Below are 18,127 nucleotides of genomic sequence, written 5' to 3'. Positions count from 1 at the left end.
TCAATATGGCAAACAGTATCTGTCTATAAACAAAAAGTAGTAATATCTGTAAAGAATAAATGCTAGAAGCCTTTCCAATGAGATTGGGCTAAAGCAAGAATGTTCATCATCACTATTATTCAATAGAGTTCTAGAAATGTTAGCTATATCAGTAATACAAGAAAAAGTAATTGAGGGAATAATCATAGTCAAAGAGTAAATAAAGATAGGGATTAAAATAAAATTAATTAAAATAAAACTTTGGTAAAATAGCAGGATAGCAAAACTATAAAAATCATTAGCCTTTATGGATATTACCAATAAAATCCAGAAAGAAAATCCCACGTGATGATATTGGTTTAAAAAAATGTTTAACACAGTGCTTATTCCCTCCTCCTTTCCCTTTACCCATTTAAAATTATGACACAATTTAGAAACAATTTGGAAATCCATTTACCAATATACACATTTTAAAAGAATAAAACTATAAAATATTTTTCAGAGATAAAGAAAAACAAATAACTAGACATTACTTATTTATAGTTGAGCCTTGCTATAGTAAAATTACCTAAAATAGGGGGCAGCTAGGTGGCACAGTGGATAAAGCACCAGCCCTGGATTCAGGAAGACCTGAGTTCAAATCTGGTCTCAGACACTTGACACTTAACTAGCTGTGTGACCCTGGGCAAGTCACTCAACTCTCATTGCCTTGCAAAAAAAAAACAAAATAAAACAAAACAAAAAAAAATTACCTAAAATAATTTACAGATTCAGTGTCATATTAATCGAACTACCAAGGATTACTTGACAGCAAAAGGCCAAGAAAAGGAAATGAAAAAAGATTTTAAAGGGGGGAATGAAAGGAGGGGGCTATAGGATTATCAGATTTCAAGCTATACTACAAATCTATAATCAAAACAACTTGGTACTGACTATAAGAAACAGAAAAACTGATCAATGGATTGGGGTGTATTAGTGTTCTGGAAAGGGGGAGGATAGGGGAGAGTGATTTGAAGAAAAGAATGTCATAAAGAAACATTTTAAGAATATTCAGGGAAGTCAAGGGGCCCAGGCAGGGAATCCTTGAAGCCATGATTGAGGTTGTGTGTAACGACCAGCTGGGCAAAAAGGTCCGTGTGAAATGCAACACGGATGACACTATAGGAGACCTGAAGAAACTGACTGCGGCTCAGACAGGCACCTGCTGGAACAAGATTGTCCTTAAGAAATGGTACACAATCTTCAAGGACCATGTTTCCCTGGGTGACTATGAGATCCATGATAGAATGAACCTGGAGCTTTATTATCAGTAGGGGCAGCAGGCCTGCCGACTCTGCAACCCACCCCCATTTTTTAAAGTCTCACTAATAAAAATAACTTAGATGCTAAAAAAAAAAAAAAGAAAGAATATTCAGAAGAGAGCAGGAAGGAATTCAAAAAGGGTCATAGATAAGCAGGGCAATGTTGGTACTACTGTATTAAAATATACTTTTAAAATCTTTTAAAATTATTTAAGTCTGCCTCTCGTGTTGTATTCATATAATTCCTGTATGTGTATTGGTAACTGGACCCTCAGATAGCCAGTACATTCTATAGTGATTTTGAATGTAATTTTCTTGTCTACATTTTTCGGCTGGGTTTTGTTGGTAATATCCAGAAAAGCTGATGATCTGGGGAGGGGGGTGTTATTTAATATCCTATTTTCTTATGTTATGAATAGAAATTCAGAGTTTCTCTCTTTTCCATATGGAACTGTTCATGTTTGTTATTGTCAAGTTCATAATAAAAAGAAAAATTCTAAAAGAAAGAGTGGAATGGTAATAAGTGAGGTAGGTTCCCTTTCACTAGAGGTTGGACAAGTTGTCTACATGGATTTGTTATGGAAGTGTTTTTGGTTTAGTTACAGGTGGAAATAAATCCTTTCCAATTCTGTGATGCTGTGCAAAGCATTATGAACATGAACAGTGAGTAGCCAGAGGTCTGGGTTGGGGTTATTTTGGTTTTGTTTTTGTTTTTTGTGGACATGTGATTTAATTTGCATACGGAATTTTTGGTAGGAAACTCCCTCTACCGATACAGATCAGCAATTGTCCTACATATTATAGGTGACACCATTTCCTACTTTCCTTTCCCCATGTCTAACAAAGAGGCAGGCCCTTCTCCTGGTCAAGGTGACCCTCTCTACATGTAGGCATTCTCAATCATCTCCCCCTCACTCTCAAATGTTCAGTCTTTCACTATCTATTAACTCCTTCCATACTGCCATTCAAACACCACAAGTCTTCCCCATCTCTAAGAGACCATCACTAGACCTTACATCTCATCAAGGTTAGTATCTTGTATTGTCCCTGCCTTTCTCAGCAAACTCCTAGAAAAAGCTGTCCACACTTGCTCTCACTTCCCTTCTTCTGACTACTCCATGACCCCTACATTTTGCTTCCACCTCATAATTCAATTGACCTGTTCACTCCAAAATTATTGCTGATGTCCTACTTGCCAAAATCAGATGGTCTTTTTTTTCCTTCCTTGGCAATGAGGGTTAAGTGATTTGCCCAGGGTCACACAGCTAGTAAGTGTCAAGTGTCTGAGGTTGGATTTGAACTCAGGTCCTCCTGAATCCAGGGCCAGTGCTTTAGCCACTGTGCCACCTAACTGCCCCTAGATGGTCTTTTTTCAAGAAGGATGGTCATCCCCCTTTGATCATGTGCTGCATTTGACTGAGATGCCTACTGTCTCCCTGGTTTTTATATCACTCCTCTCTTCTGGTTCTCCTCCCTGACCTTCTCCTTCTCAGTCTCCTTTTCTGGCTCATCGTCCATATCATGTCTCCTAAGGGTAGCTTGTTCCCAAGATTCTGTCCTAAACCCTCGATTCTCTCTATAAGAAAGATTAACTCTGGGGACCCTGACTTGCCTTTTAAAACCATTTAGGAACAGCTAGGTGGTGCAGTGGATAAAGCACCAGCCCTGGATTACTAGCTGACCCCAGGCAAGTCACTTAACCCTCATTGCCCCGCAAAAAAAAACAAAACAAACAAAAAAAAAAACATTTAGTATTTCAATATGGGCAACTAGGTGGCACAGTGGATAGAGCACCAGTTCTGGAGTCAGAAAGATCTACTAGCTTTGTGAATCTGGGCAAGTCACTTACTGTTATTTACTTCAATTTCCTCATCTATAAAATGAGCTGTGAAAAGGAAATGGAAACCATCCAGTATCTTTGCCAAGAAAACCCCAAATGGAGTCACAAAGAGTCGGACACAACTGAAACAACTGAACACATTTCAATATAATTGGTTTCCTTTTAATTCTAAGTATTATATGATATCCTTTTAAAATATTATTCTGAGAAGGGATATATAGACTTCACCAGACTATTAAAGATATCTGTGACATAAATAAAAGGGTAAGAACCCCTACTCTATACATTCTTTTGAAAACCATATCAGTTCCCAAGTGTTTAACTACCATTTTTTATGTAGAATGACTCAAACACACAAATATACGGGCGCTTGCGCCGCGCACGCACAGTCTGTGTGTGTGTGTAGTAAGAAAGACAAAGAGACAGTGAGAGGAGAGAAAGAGAGAAAATCTTTCAATGAAAGACTAATCTCAAACCTCACTACTAAGAATTCCAAAAATATTCCCATGAGATCAATGACTCATGTAATATTGCTTTGTTAACCTAGCTACAATGACTTTTTTTTTTTTTTTGCAGGGCAATGGGGGTTAAATGACTTGCCCAGGGTCACACAGCTAGTAAGTGTTAAGTGTCTGAGGCCGGACCTGAACTCAGGTACTCCTGAATCCAGGGCCGGTGCTCTAACCACTGTGCCATCTAGCTGCCCGACTTTTTTTAACAATTAAATTGAGTCAACTCTTAATCATGCACATGAATGAAATCGAACTCTAGTATGAATAATCCAAAATAGCATCTTTATGAAAATTAATTTGAATTATAGTTTTGTACTCACATATGAATGTGGAGGGTCTGATGTTTTAGGAATTCACTTCCTATTTTTTTAAAAATTTTTTTATTTTTAGTGAGGCAATTGGGGCCAAGCGACTTGCCCAGGGTCACACAGCTAGTAAGTGTCAAGTGTCCGAGGCTGGATCTGAACTCAGGTACTCCTGACTCCAAGGCCGGTGCTCTATACACTGCGCCACCTAGCTGCCCCACACTTCCATTTATTTTAAAGCATATTCATACTATTATCAGAGGCAGCCAGAAATCTCAACAAGTGTCCCATCCTACCGTATTGCTACCCTCCAACCACCTTCTCTCTTCATTTCCCAGACACAAGACATAAACTTTCTCCAACCTTAGTAGCAGGGAAAGTTATTAACGGGCATCAAGGATCATTTTGTCCACAGAAATAAACAGGAGTGGAGCTGTCAAAAAGTGATACTTAGTTTAGGTACCTTCAATAACCTGCACAGCAATAGTCCAGGTAACACATTCCATAAACAAGAGTTAACTATAAAACATTACACTGAAGTTGCCTTCAGGAGGAAATCTCTTTCCAATGGTATTAGAGCTTATTTTTTAAAGCTGCTTAATGAAGTGCCACCTGTTTATTTGTTACATCATAATGTATACTTTATCGTAACGTTATGAATTTATAAGTAGATTTTAAATGGAGTCAAAGAACAAACATAAAAATATCAAGCTTTACAAAAAACTTGGCTGTACACTTTGACAGATCAGTGTCATTTTCAAAATCCCTTCTATTTAAAAAAGTAAATCCAAGCAAACACACCACCACAGTTCAAAAGCCAGAGAAGTATTTTAATGGAGCAAAAATGTAAGAGGAGATGACTCAAAATCATCAGAAATACAGATTTTAAGACCAAAATGTCAGTTAAGCTTTTTTTGCCTTCCATGTAAATCCAATGATGCCAAGGAAAACTTGGATAAGTGAACTGTTCATCAAGGAAAACTAAATACAACATAAAATGCTATGAATGAATTACTCTCAGTGCCCCCACTGTGAACAGTATCTTTAAGTACTAAAAATAATAACTTCATGTAGGTTGAGGAAGAGATTAGAAAGCAGTTACTTATTGGAGTGGGATTAGATCTATCTCTGTGTACCCTCCCTGAAATTTCTGTCTTCTTGGTCTGAACATTAACAAGGTGTTCTAATAACAATGCTTATTTCACTTCTCCCAAGGACTCTTTTGTGTCAGACTTGTGCTTTACCACTGTGCGGCAAATTCCCTCCCTCCCCAAAATGTTCAATACAATAACCTTTCAAGTGGAATAGTCATTCTAAGGACTGAAATATACAATCATTAGAGTTTTTAAAAACCCACCAAAAATTAAATCTTTGTTTTAGTCTTGGGGAAGAACCTAGTACTTTAGAAAAATACTTTCATCTTGGTACAGAGTTCTCTAAATATAACAATTATGATTCAACAGGAAACTGGTAAGTCAAGCAAAAAGTTCAGCATGTTTTTTATGATTTTGCTGTCTCAGTGGTTACAGTTTTAAACCACAATTCTGCATCTTGGACACAAAAAATTGATATTACACTTATTGGCTGATGTTTTTAGCATGCAAGTGTAATAAACCTTAGCAACAATGGGACTTCAGAAAGCAGTATCATCCCCAACTCATTTTCTTAGACATTTTGTGAAATTCCTGTTAATCATAAAAATGGACTTCTTCCCCAAAGAAAAATAAGTTTAAAGAAAATATTTATTTTAGCTTAATGTTATTTTAGTTTAACTATTTCTAGCCTGTGATTTATATTATCAATTACATTATTATCTCATTTAACATTATATTCAATAGCCATAAAATACAAAGACTATGATTCAGCTGGCTTTTACTTTAGCTAATTCTCCTTTCACATAAAAAAATTTCTAATTTCTGTTGCTAATGACGAAGTTGGCACCATTGAAGTTCTTCCCAATTTTTATATTTTCAAAAATCACTTCTGCAAAATGATCAAGATTAGTGATTGTAGCGGTTGGAGAAATTAAATTCCTATCCAGGAAAAGAAAAAGATTGTTTTGTAAATAATGGAAGTATAGCAAATTTGAGCCTGAGAAAATAGTATGCAAAGTTCTCAGAATTTCCAAACAGCAAACTAACCCTAAAAATCAAAAGCTATCTCCATTTTAAGCATATACCAGAGTTTTACAGTTAGAGGGAACTGTTGAAATGATTTGAGTCTAACCCTCTCATTTTACAGATTACAACAACTGGGCTCTTAAAACTAAAGTACTTCTTTCAACATCATTCTTTCATCTTAAGAAAACTTAAATGACTCCACAACTGAGGGGTAGGTGGGTGAATGACAAATGAGAAAATGATACATTTTCTGGAATACAAGATACCTACCTTTGTTTGATTCCAATGTATTCTTGTTAGTACTGACCGGACATGATGAAGCCCTGGCACGTCTTTTTGTAGGGTCACTAAGAAGAAGAGGCACACACACAAAAAAAAAGACTCAGGGACAGAAACCAAAAAATGTCTTTCTTTAAAAGTAGATGCTTTGGTGTGAAGCATCTGAAGAAAGAATACAAAAGTTACTTGTAAAGTACAACACATTCCCATACACAGTATCACAACTAAACAGTATCTTTCCACAGTTCTTAATAAATGTTAGATTATATTTTATGAATTATGAAAAGCAACAGGTCAAAACCACAAACAGGAGTAGGAAGCTACTAAATATAAAACCAAATTTAGTAAATCTCAGAGATTACAGTCTTCCCCACAAGAGGTCACTATTATGGCAGTGAAAGAACTCTTAATTCACTTAGAAGCACAGGCTTTTTTTTTTTTTCCTCTTTAAAGAGTTTCCAGTGATCTTTGGTATTATCTAGTTCAGTGGTTCTCAAGGTATAGTCTGGACCTCTGGTGGTCCCTGAAACCTTTTCAGAGGGTCCTAGAGGTCAAAATAATCTTCATAATAATACTATAGGGGGCAGCGAGATGGCGCAGTGGATAGAGCACCGGCCCTGGAGTCAGGAGTACCTGAGTTCAAATCTGGCCTCAGACACTTAATGCTTACTAGCTGTGTGACCCTGGGCAAGTCACTTAACCCCAATTGCCTCACTTAAAAAAAAAAAGAAAAAAAAGAAACAATACTATAACATTGTTTATTAAAATATGAGTATTCTCTTTCTAACTGATCTGTGTAAGATCAAATTTTTTTCGTATACTTCAACCAAAACAACATATCACAATAGATTATGCAAAAGTAGATATGAAAATCTAGCTGTCTCGATCCAGCCAGAAATTAGAGATTTGAAATATATATGTATGTATATATGTGTATATGAGAAAATATGCATATTTTTTAAATGCTACTTTTCTAATTTTAGAGGAAAATAGTCATCTTTTATAAAAATAGAATATAATAAGTTTATAATTTTGTATATTTACCATTTAAAATAAATTTTAATTAAAATGTAAATATTAAAATATTTACTTAAAATCAATGTGTTTTAAATAAAATGTAAACATTTTAAATATATGTTTTTATTTTTAATATGATGAATATTAACATAATGCACATGAATAAAAGGTCTTTGGGATCCTCAATAATTTTTAAGTGTGTAAAGGGGTCTTGAGACCACAAAGTTTAAGAGAGCTACAGATCTAGTCCAACTTTTTTCATTTGAGACATATGAAGCTCAAAGAAGAAGTTCAGTAGCTTGTTCAAGATCACACATTTAGGCACCAGCAAAGCCAGGTCTCCTGACTCCCAGGCCTATGTTCTTCCCATTGGACCCTACTTTCTCCTTGTTTTGATAAGGAAAATTCAAAACTAATGAAGTTAATATTTTTTAAAAGGAAATTTTTATAAATGTAAAAAAAATCATGCCAGACTGTGTGGTTATCAACACATGAAGATGTTGGTTGTATTCCAAAAATACTTGTTAAGTAAATTGTTTGGAACCCAGAACTTGCCCATTTTTCCATGGAGACAACATTGATCAAAAACAGATTAGCCAGGGGGCAGCTAGGTGGCACAGTGGATAGAGCACCAGCCCTGGAGTCGGGAGTACCTGGGTTCAAATCCGACCTCAGACACTTAACACTTAACTAGCTGTGTGACCCTGGGCAAGTCACTTAACCCCAATTGCCTCACTAAAAAAACAAAAAAAAAACAAAAACAAAAAACAGATTAGCTGGGGCGAGCCTGTGAGGCCTACAAGAATGCTCCTGTGGTTTCCAGCAGGGCACAGGCATAGAGAGAGACCAGCCCTCAAAGGCAATGGCTATGGACTCTTGAGAAAAGTGCAGCAACTATTCTCTGTGCATATGGGTGAATGTAAATAGGTGTTCTGAGGTAGTGGGTGCCCTATACAGAAACTAATGGGTTTTGATTTTTTTTGGGGGGGGGGGGGCAGCTTCCAAAGCCTACGTCCTTGAGGGCAAGAACTGATCTTTGCCTCTCATTGTATCCCCAGCACTGGCCCAAGGCCAGGCACAAAGTATTTAATCAAGGTTTATTGACTAATAAAATTATGTAAAAATGTGACAGGCTTGGGATAGTAACTAGATCTGTGATTATATTGAGTTAAGGAGATCCTGCATGTAGTCACTGCTTCTACAGAAGACAGTTGGTACCTTCTCTACAACTTAGAGTCTTAAGAGTTAAATTACAGGGCAGCTAGGCGGCAGTGGATAAAGCACTGGCCCTGGATTCAGGAAGAACTGAGTTAAAATGTGGCCTCAGACACTTGACACTACCTGTGTGACCCTGGGCAAGTCACTTAATCCTCATTGCCCTCAAAAAAAAAAAAAAAAGAGTTAATTACAATACTGAAAGATGAAGTGAGTGACTTGTCCAGGGTCATACAGAGGAAGGACTTGAACTCAGGTCTTTCTGGCTTTGAGATCAGCATCCCACAGCTGCAAATGTAAAAAGTGGAAAATCAAAAACAAGAGAATCTTCTTTGAAGTTTTATTTTGTAACAAAACTTATTTGTGCCATGAAATTCATTATCCCAAATGACATAAGATATATTTATTCTTATGTATTCCCTCCCATATTGCCAGTCGAATCCAGCCACAGGTGCTGGCAGTGTATATATATGTATAAATATAACATATAGATGTATACTCACAAGCATATACCCCTTCCCCAACACATGTAGTATCTTGTCCCCTTATCCCGACTTCTAGTAAAAGAAGACACAAGTCTGAACACTATCAGGCCACTAGGTGACACAGTGGCTGGAGCATTGAGTCTGAAGTCAGAAAGAGGCAATTTCAAATCCAGCCTTAGAAGCTTCCTAGCTTGTGTGACCCTGGGCAAGTCATTTAACCTCTGTTTGCCTCAATTTCTTCAACTATAAAGTTGGAGTTAATAATAACACATACCTCACAGGGTTGCAAGGATCAAACTGAGAATATTTATAAAAAATGCTTATTAGCACAATGAATGGTACATGGCACGCATTTAATAAATACTGGTTCCCTTCCCCCTAATTATATTACTAGGAATTGCTCTAGTTTTTGGATCATCTCCAGATAGTTCCCTGGCTATCAAAGACCTCTTCCTCAATTTCTGTCTGCAAGGATGTCCCTTCAAACCTCAGGCTTTCTATAAAAACACACATACCATCATTTCCTACTTCATTTTTCTTTTCTAGCAAGGGACATAAAAGATTGTGCTGATCTTGTAAAAAAATGTTTTGGCTCAGGAATAACCACTTTATTTTAACGTGCAAATTAAAACACAGTTCTGGTAGCAATAAGCTACTGCCTTAGGAGAAATACCAATCAAAATCCCAGGAAATAGGGAGTCGAGTAATCTTTGGTGAGAAGTGGGATTCACTCTTCCAGAAGGCAGAAAGAAATCAGTCCAGTTTAAAAAAAAAAAAAAATTCAACAAAAGTACAGTCAGGGCCTATCTTGGAATGGCCTGGGGCAAATGAGGCTCCTGCGCTTAGCAAACCAGGAAAAGAGGGCAAGTTTTAAAACAGAGCTCAAAGAAAGCATCTAAGAACCCATCCTAAATACTCCAACCAGGTTTAGATTAGAGGGAATGGGACACTGGAGTGCACAGAAATACAAAGATTAGGCCTCCCTAATTATCACCAGGTCAAAGGTATTCATCCTGCCCCACTTTGACAAAAAAATTTAAAAATCATGGAAAAATATGAATACTTCAGAAAACACTTTGCTATAGCATGCAGTGCAAAAGCATCTCCTTCCCTTCCACCTATTAAAAAGAAAGCTCTTCAATGACACCTTCCTTAGTGTCTTTCAAATTTATCTTACAGAGTAGTATAGCACAAGAGACTTTGGCCACCATCTAGGGCAAGCCACCCACTCCATGAAGGAGTCCCTTACACAACACCCCTGAGAGATAATCATCTGTCTTCTGCTTGAATGTTCCCAATGACAGAAACCTCACCTTATTTTGACACAAAGCAGCCTATTCCATTATTTCAATAGCTCAGTGAAGAACTTTTTCCCCCGATAGTCTGCTGAAATGTAAAGTTACAAATTATTGGAGCTGGAAAAGCCCTTAGAAGTTCTCTAGCCCTGGTTCAAAAGCTACCCAGAACAATTTTAATTCCACAAGGTACTGATTCGAGCACCTGAAAATCTGATCATTGTGGCTTCTATTCATTCAACTCATTAATAAAGTCTCTGAATAGAACAGAAATAGTCATATGCCATACCAAAGACTTCTCTAGGTTCAAATCAATCCAATTAGCTAAGTGACAAATCAAACATGAATTTCTTTGTAATTACAATGCCCTGAACCAGACACTGGAGTTACAAAGATGTTAACTTAGAAAGAAATTTATGGTTTGGAAGGCACAGAAACTCTACCCAGACAAACCAGATGGTCTAATTCAGTGTACTACATGACTTGAGAGTACATGTAACAAATATTCAAACCCCTAAAACGGCTTTTCCAATTTTCTTTACTCATAAACAGATTATTACCATCTTGGAAAAGTACCATCAAAGCAAGTTGTAAACATTGTATTAGAAAATAAAGTTACCCTCTGAGGACAGAGATGAAGTGACTCATTCCTGCCAAGAGAAACATCCAGTAAAAGGATGAAAATGTAGGAAAAAGGAAAGCTTCATTCAATGGGAACCGTTTGGAATTTTTGATAACTTGGATAGGAGCTGATCTGAACTTTACTTTTATACCCAAAAAGATTTATATTAAGTAAATTAATTATGTAAATTATTGCTATGGGAATACAAGTAATTGAAAAGGGCAAACGGTTTTTTTTTCAAACTTTCAAATTCTTTTAGAAGTGAATATTTACATCCAAACAATGAGTCTATTTACCAAATTACTAACTAATTAATGTTATCCACTTAGTTATAGTTATTTCCTTAAGGTCCTGTGAGAAGCAACATTTTGTTAAGAGTCTAGATCTAGTTATATATATTAAAAATAATAAAACTGGATTTCTTTTTTTAAAAATCCCATAATCGTCACTAACAAATAAGATTTATATAGTACTTTAATGTTTGCAGAACACTTTCCTTGCAACAATCCAGTGAGGAAGTTGTATAGGCAAGTTACTTGCTCGTGGTCAGTCATATGGCTAGTAATCGTTGAAGAATTCTAATAGAAGTCTCAAGGTTCCAAATACAGTATTCTTTCCACAATTCTATACTGCCTCTTAGCCTCTGAATTAAGTCTGAATACTAAGATTTTACTATGTTAACAGAAGGACTACTATAAAATAATGTAAATAAGGAAAGGGTAAAGGGAATAAAAGAGATCATTTAGGATTAGATGGAAAAAATGTAGAAAATGTTGGCCAAAACTTTCTACTGCCCCAGAAAACAGACACTTCATTTATTAGAACTAAACTCAATTTGTGGCATTGATTAACATAATAACATCTTGTTTTTAAAGCAAATGGTTGAGCTAAGTTACAAGATATAAATTACAATTATTTCATTTAAATTAAAGCAATTTAAAATATTTTCCTAAGGAATAATGCCTCTTTATTAAAATGTACAGTTCATTTTACACAAAGATCAAAAAATAAAAATAAGCTACAAAAAAGATATCCTTAATTTCACTTACAATAAAGAAGTCTGAAGAGGACTTAGAATTATTCAAGATCTCAAAGTGGATATATGTACACACACATTTTAAAATTATTCTGTGTTAGATGATAAACTCACCTTCTTAACATCTACTAGCTTTGCCATTGGATAGACTCTAGAGAAGACATTTCAGGCTTATCTTCAAATGTAAAAATGAGAGAGTTGGACTAAGCATTCTCCCTTAATATTCTTTTTCAGATTCTCTATCTCCTTTACATTTTTTCCCTTCAACCTTACTATACATTGTTAAAACTCACTAATTTAAACTAAATGAAAGGAAGATCAGTCTGAATTAGTGAAAATTTTGGAATACTGTCATTTTGTAGATTTAGGTTTACAAGCTAACCATTCAAGAGGTTATTTCTTTTAAGTTCTTTTGTGGACCGTACTTAAATGCCAAGAGAGAGGGTAGTGCCTTTGTTCTGCCAGGCTTGGGATGTAGGTGTGAAGAGAGGTATCAGGACTATTTTCTACAAAATTATCTTCAGGTATAAAAACAGAATTCATCATAACGGTTAGCACACTGTACTTATTTTTTTTTTGTTTTGGTTTTTTGTTTGTTTGTTTTTGCAGGGCAATGAGGGTTAAGTGACTTACCCAGGGTCGCACAGCTAGTGTCAAGTGTCTGAGGCCACATTTGAACTCAGGTCCTCTGGAATCCAGGGCCAGTGCTTTATCCACTGTGCCACCTAGCTGCCCCCACACTGTACTTTTAAAGATGTTTGCAGAAGATTTTCTAGAAACATACCCATTAATAAAAAACTTCATATTCACATAGTTTTGGTGATCATATTTTCTTTTTCTTTTTTTTCAAATCAATAAACATTGATTAAGCACCAAATATGTGCCAGGTAATGTGACCATATTTTCCAAACCCAGAATCAGGTCATAATTGCCTGGGCTTTTATATTAGCAACTATAAAATAAGGTTTTCTGCAAGCTTTATTAGTGAGATACTTCAATCACCACGTTTGCTCTGTTGGCACATGCTATATGTAAACATACTACATGTAGAGCTACAAATAATATAAACATGTTTAATATTACCTAGCAGGCAATGAAATCATCTTCAGGTCTATTACTCATTTTTCATGGTTCTTTATTTTTTGACTTGTGTTTATTTTTACTACAATGGTTACTGCCTAGATTCATTCGAATATACTTTGTTGAAATACTGGAATTTCTGGCATGTTTTGACAATTCATGGGGACAACACAACAGTGTATTAAATGAGCACATGACAAAAACCAATCCCAATGACTATCCTTTCCAATTAAAAGAAACTTTCTCTGCTTTTTAAAAAAAATCTTTTAAGGCAGCTTTATTCCCATTAAAGGAAGGTTTGCTTGAGATGGAGATATGACACTCCATTTGGCAATCAATATTTGTTTCTGAAACCCAAATCCAAATTTATATAGAAACTCCTTCCAAAAAGGGCCAGGCCCTCTGCCAGACCATTACATTTTGAAGAACATTTAAAGAGAAAGTTTATAAGGTTTTTAAACACATACACACACATATACACATAAATATGTGTGTATATAAAGATTATTGTATTTATGTCACACAAATATAATAAGGTTTATAAATATATAAAACAGAACATTTTTCAAGAAACAATGTTTTAGTGCTTTCAATTAATTACATATGCTAACATTAATAATTTATAAAGTTCTGCCAAATAGGGGTCCTTTCAAGTCCTTTATTTCAAATTTAACATGTACAGAGACTATTCACATTTCTCCCCTAAATCCATTCATCCCCCAAATTTCCTTATTTCTGTCAAGAGCACTACCATTTTTCTCATTACCTGAGTTCCTAGGAAGTTTTTTTTCTTTTTCCTTTTCCATTCCCCACCTAAAACTTATCAGTTACAGAAGGTCACTGATTCCATTTCCACTACATTTCTTACACCTGTTTGCTTTTGTCTATTCTCAGAGAGGCAGATCCTCATCACCTAAAATACTTCAATAACCTAATTTGTTTTCCCCTGCTTCCAATCTCTTTCCTCTCCAAATTGTCCTCTAAGAAGCTACAAAACTGCTATTCCTAAAACACAGATTGGCTATGTCACTCCTCTCCTCAAAAATCTTCAGTGGCTCCCTATTGCTTCTAGGGTAAAATACAAAATCCTCATCTTCACATTTAAAACCCTTAACCTAGATTCCACCTAACGTTCAAAGGCCATCTCCTTTTTATTTCCCTTTCAAGTAGTCTCTGTCATAGTTATATTGACCTGCTTCAGCTGTTCCTCATACACAAACCTCAGTGGTATGTGAATTCCTTGGAACAAAATGAGTAAATTTATTTATTTATACAATAAACTTTACAACTTTTTACACCCTTAAAAATTTTAAATATGCAATATGTCCTTTTCTTTTCCTTGTTTTACCCAATTTGGCATTGAGTTCATAAGATTTTTGAAATATACCAATTCTTCATCACAAAACCACTTATTACATTGGGTACTGTGTTCTTTTGATGAATCTAGCCTTGATTACAGCCCATGGGTTCTTAATGAAATTTAAATCAGGTGAGTTCTCAGGCCATAGAAGTATGTTTGCCTCTATCTCTTAACTTTTCATGACATGTGGAATGGTGTAAGGCCATGTTGTAGGATTGCATTTCCATTTGGGAATTTCTGTAATTCTAAAATAATTCTGCTTTCTCAATATAGCAATAGATTTGTCAACATTCATCATTCCTTCGACAAAGACAAGACTTTTAGGCCCATGGGAAATAAAAAATCCCCCACATATTTTTTTTCAAGTGGTTGCATTATAGTGTGATAAAGTTGCCCATATCTTACAGGCTCATCTGGTCTTCTTCTGACAATGGTTTTGGTACAGTCTTGAATGAAAACGTTTCACAAATAAAATTTACCTTTTGATAATCTTCAGGTCCCCAGTGTTTGTATTGTCTTTCCAATGACAAACATTTTTTTTCTTCAAACAATAGTTGGCAGCTTTTAAAAAAATTTGTCTCCCTCCTGTTTTTCCAACTTTCAGAAGCATATATCTCACTGTAGAGGAATCAATAACAACCCCTACAGCTGCCAGGTCCTTCTGAAGGGCTTTGCTTGTTTTTTTGAAGTTTAGTTAGGCAGTTTTATAGCAATGATTTGGAAGTTCTTGTTTTTTGTTTTTTACTGCACTTTCTTAGCTTCAGTGTGACTGATTCTATTTCATTACGATATTGAATGATCCTTAAAACATTCGACTATCCCAAACCAACAGCCACTGCAATATCTCTAAGTCACTGAAGGGTTTTCTTTAATAGCTACACCTTTTACATGTTTTTTTGAAGTAATACCCATTCTTAAAAACTAAAGAATGGGGGGCAGCTAGGTGGTGCAGTGGATAAAGCCCTGGATTCAGGAGGGCCTGAGTTCAAATCTGACCTCAGACACTTGACACTTACTAGCTGTGTGACCCTGGGCAAGTCACTTAACCCTCGCTGCCCTCCAAAAAACCCCAAAACAAACAAATAAAAAAACACACAAGAGAGCAATGAAACACATGTATGACAAAAGTCACAAAGGGGTCTGATGCATTAAAAACTTTTTGGAAATTATTTTTTCTTCATTTTTTTGCCATCTACAAGATTTGATTTTTCACATGTAATGTAAATTCATTTCCTGTATACACTGTATTTGATGCTATGGTATTGTAAATAAAAAATACAAAATAAAAGAATTATTAAATATTCGTGACTTTTGGCCTACTCTGTATATGGCACACAATCTAGCACTCAACTAACAGAGAACTAAAGAAAGAAAAACCAGCTTAATCTGGCTTCATCTTGTCAATGTCAGATGTTTTGCTTTGCGTCTGCCTAGTTTCAGCAGAAGCACATATTCAAGATGATTGTTGTCAGAGAAGGAAAACATAGAAAAATGATTGTTTGTCCTAAGTAATTCTTACATCACTGTACCTCTTACCTCCACGCCTTTGTACAGGGTCCCCCTCAACCTCCCATGTTTGGAATGCACTCCTTCCTTCTTTACCTTTGCCTCTTAGAATTAATATTAATTAATATTGCATCAAAGCACAGGTCAGGTGCCACCTCCTACCCCAAATCCTTCTCGATCTTTCAGGCAGGTTAGTGTTCTATCCCTCTTTAAATTACTGCATATAATTTTGTATATTCTTATTTACTTATTTATGTACATATTGTACCACGACCAGCAGAATATAAGTTCACTGAATGCAGGATCTATTTCATTTCTGTCTTTCTTTTCTTCAGTGCCTAACGTGAACTGTAGCATTTACTGGGCCCTTAATGTTTATTGAACAGAGCTGGGTTCTAGATCTACTTTAATGAATAAAGATTCTTTGAAATTAGTATGTTATTTTTACATGAAAATGATACTGTGTTTAAGTTTCCTCTCTTTAAGCAGATTAAACATCAAATCCTACTTACACTAGTAATTTGGTTAAAAATCATAGGGAATATGCTATCTAAATCATCAGATAACGAAATTTCTGGAATTCAAATTAAATAGATTTTTACTAGAGCCATTGCTTGTTTTCTGCAAATGGAATTGTTTAACATGGCTATTTTTTTTTTTTTTTTTGGTGAGGCAATTGGGGTTAAGTGACTTGCCCAGGGTCACACAGCTAGTAAGTGTTAAGTGTCTGAGGCCGGATTTGAACTCAGGTACTCCTGACTCCAGGGTCAGTGCTCTATCCACTGCGCCACCTAGCTGCCCCATGACTATTATTTTTAACTAGTTGAGAAGCCTAGCCTACTACTTATCCTAAACCTGTACTTTTAAATATCTTATTTTCTCTATTTTCTGCCTGCCCCTTTCCTAATTCAGAATTTCCTTCCTTCCCTTATGCCTACTTGCCTCTACACTCCAACAAAATGCTTTTTATTACCCATTAATGTTCTCGATGTAAAAATATGTTAAATGATGTTATTTTCAAAGCTAGAAATGTCACATCATATAGCAATGTTTGTTTCTCAAAACTGTTCATTTAAACATTTAAGATAAACCATCAACAAGTATTCTTAACATGCTTCTAATTCATAAATGTTAAGAATTGTTATCTATTCCATTGTTTGTTTTCACTGCACTGAATGTTTTTGCCATCTCTTCTACACATTCCTAATCCAAAAATAAAAAGATAAAGCAAAAAATGTCATGTTGAAAGTGAAGTTTGCCAATGTATACCCCTATACCTAATCGATATGTAATACAAAAATTCTAATAAAGAGAAAATAATTATAACAATTGTTAACATCTTATTGTATATCATGAACAAACTCTTCTATTTGTTCTTTGTGGCTTAACATTAAAAATTTGTAAACTAAGGTGCCCTTGGAAATTCTGATTTTAGAAAACCTAAGAACCTCCCCAAATCCCAGTACCTTCTCTTAACATAACTACTACTTTTTTTTTTTTTTGGTGAGGCAATTGGGGTTAAGTGACTTGTCCACAGTCACACAGCTAGTAAGTATTAAGTGTTTGAGGCCGGATTTGAACTCAGGTGCTCCTGAATCCAGGGTCAGTGCTCTATACTAGTTTTAATCTAAAAATGTTCCAAATGAAAAATAACATTTAGAAGGCTACTTATGCTACTATAAATTCTATGTGCGGCCATGCTGGCAAAGGTTGGAGCAGTAGGCAAAACCAGTTCAAAATGATGAGCCAATCAATCGAGTCAAAATAGTTAAACCATGTGTGTGTACACACAGCCAAAATCAGATCAAGAAGTTTAAAGAAAACTCAACACATGCTTGGTCTTAAAATGGCCAATGAAATTTAATTTTGTTAGGCAAATTCAAACAAAGCAGTTGTTCATCAATGACCCGTTGGAAAACCCTGTCAAAGTGTCTTTAATCGACACCACACAGTCCAGAACCTGTTTGCCTTAATATTACAATGGCTGAGACGGAAGAGCACAAGGACCCTTTTTTATTTTTTCAATTAAAAGCTGTTTCAGTATGTAGTCCCCAAATTTAACTTCTCTTCTGTCCTTCAGATGTTTAATGTGGATAGGAGTGTTGCTTCTGAAGGGTGCCCTACCTAGAAAGATGGTATAAAATACAAGGAGCTCTCAATTATTCATTTTAATAT

General features: G+C 35.6%; 2 protein-coding genes across 2 annotated transcripts in view; one reads left to right on the top strand and one right to left on the bottom strand.

Annotated features, from left to right (window-relative positions):
- ARMC2 (armadillo repeat containing 2) overlaps positions 1-18,127 on the bottom strand; it is a 166,838-nt gene that overhangs the window by 111,088 nt on the left and 37,623 nt on the right. Inside the window, 1 exon segment of the mRNA XM_043999711.1 lies at positions 6,328-6,404. Coding sequence (XP_043855646.1) covers positions 6,328-6,404 — 77 coding nt within the window.
- On the top strand, positions 1,071-1,380 carry LOC122752801 (ubiquitin-like protein 5). The gene has a single exon (XM_043999723.1). The coding sequence runs from the start codon at positions 1,071-1,073 to the stop codon at positions 1,290-1,292; it is 222 nt and encodes a 73-aa protein (XP_043855658.1). The 3' UTR covers positions 1,293-1,380.

Source organism: Dromiciops gliroides, chromosome 4 (genome assembly GCF_019393635.1).
Source record: "Dromiciops gliroides isolate mDroGli1 chromosome 4, mDroGli1.pri, whole genome shotgun sequence".
In the NCBI taxonomy this organism is placed as follows: Eukaryota; Metazoa; Chordata; class Mammalia; order Microbiotheria; family Microbiotheriidae; genus Dromiciops; species Dromiciops gliroides.
The sequence above is the reverse complement of the archived record's forward strand: the minus strand, read 5'-3'. Positions and strand labels throughout refer to the sequence as shown.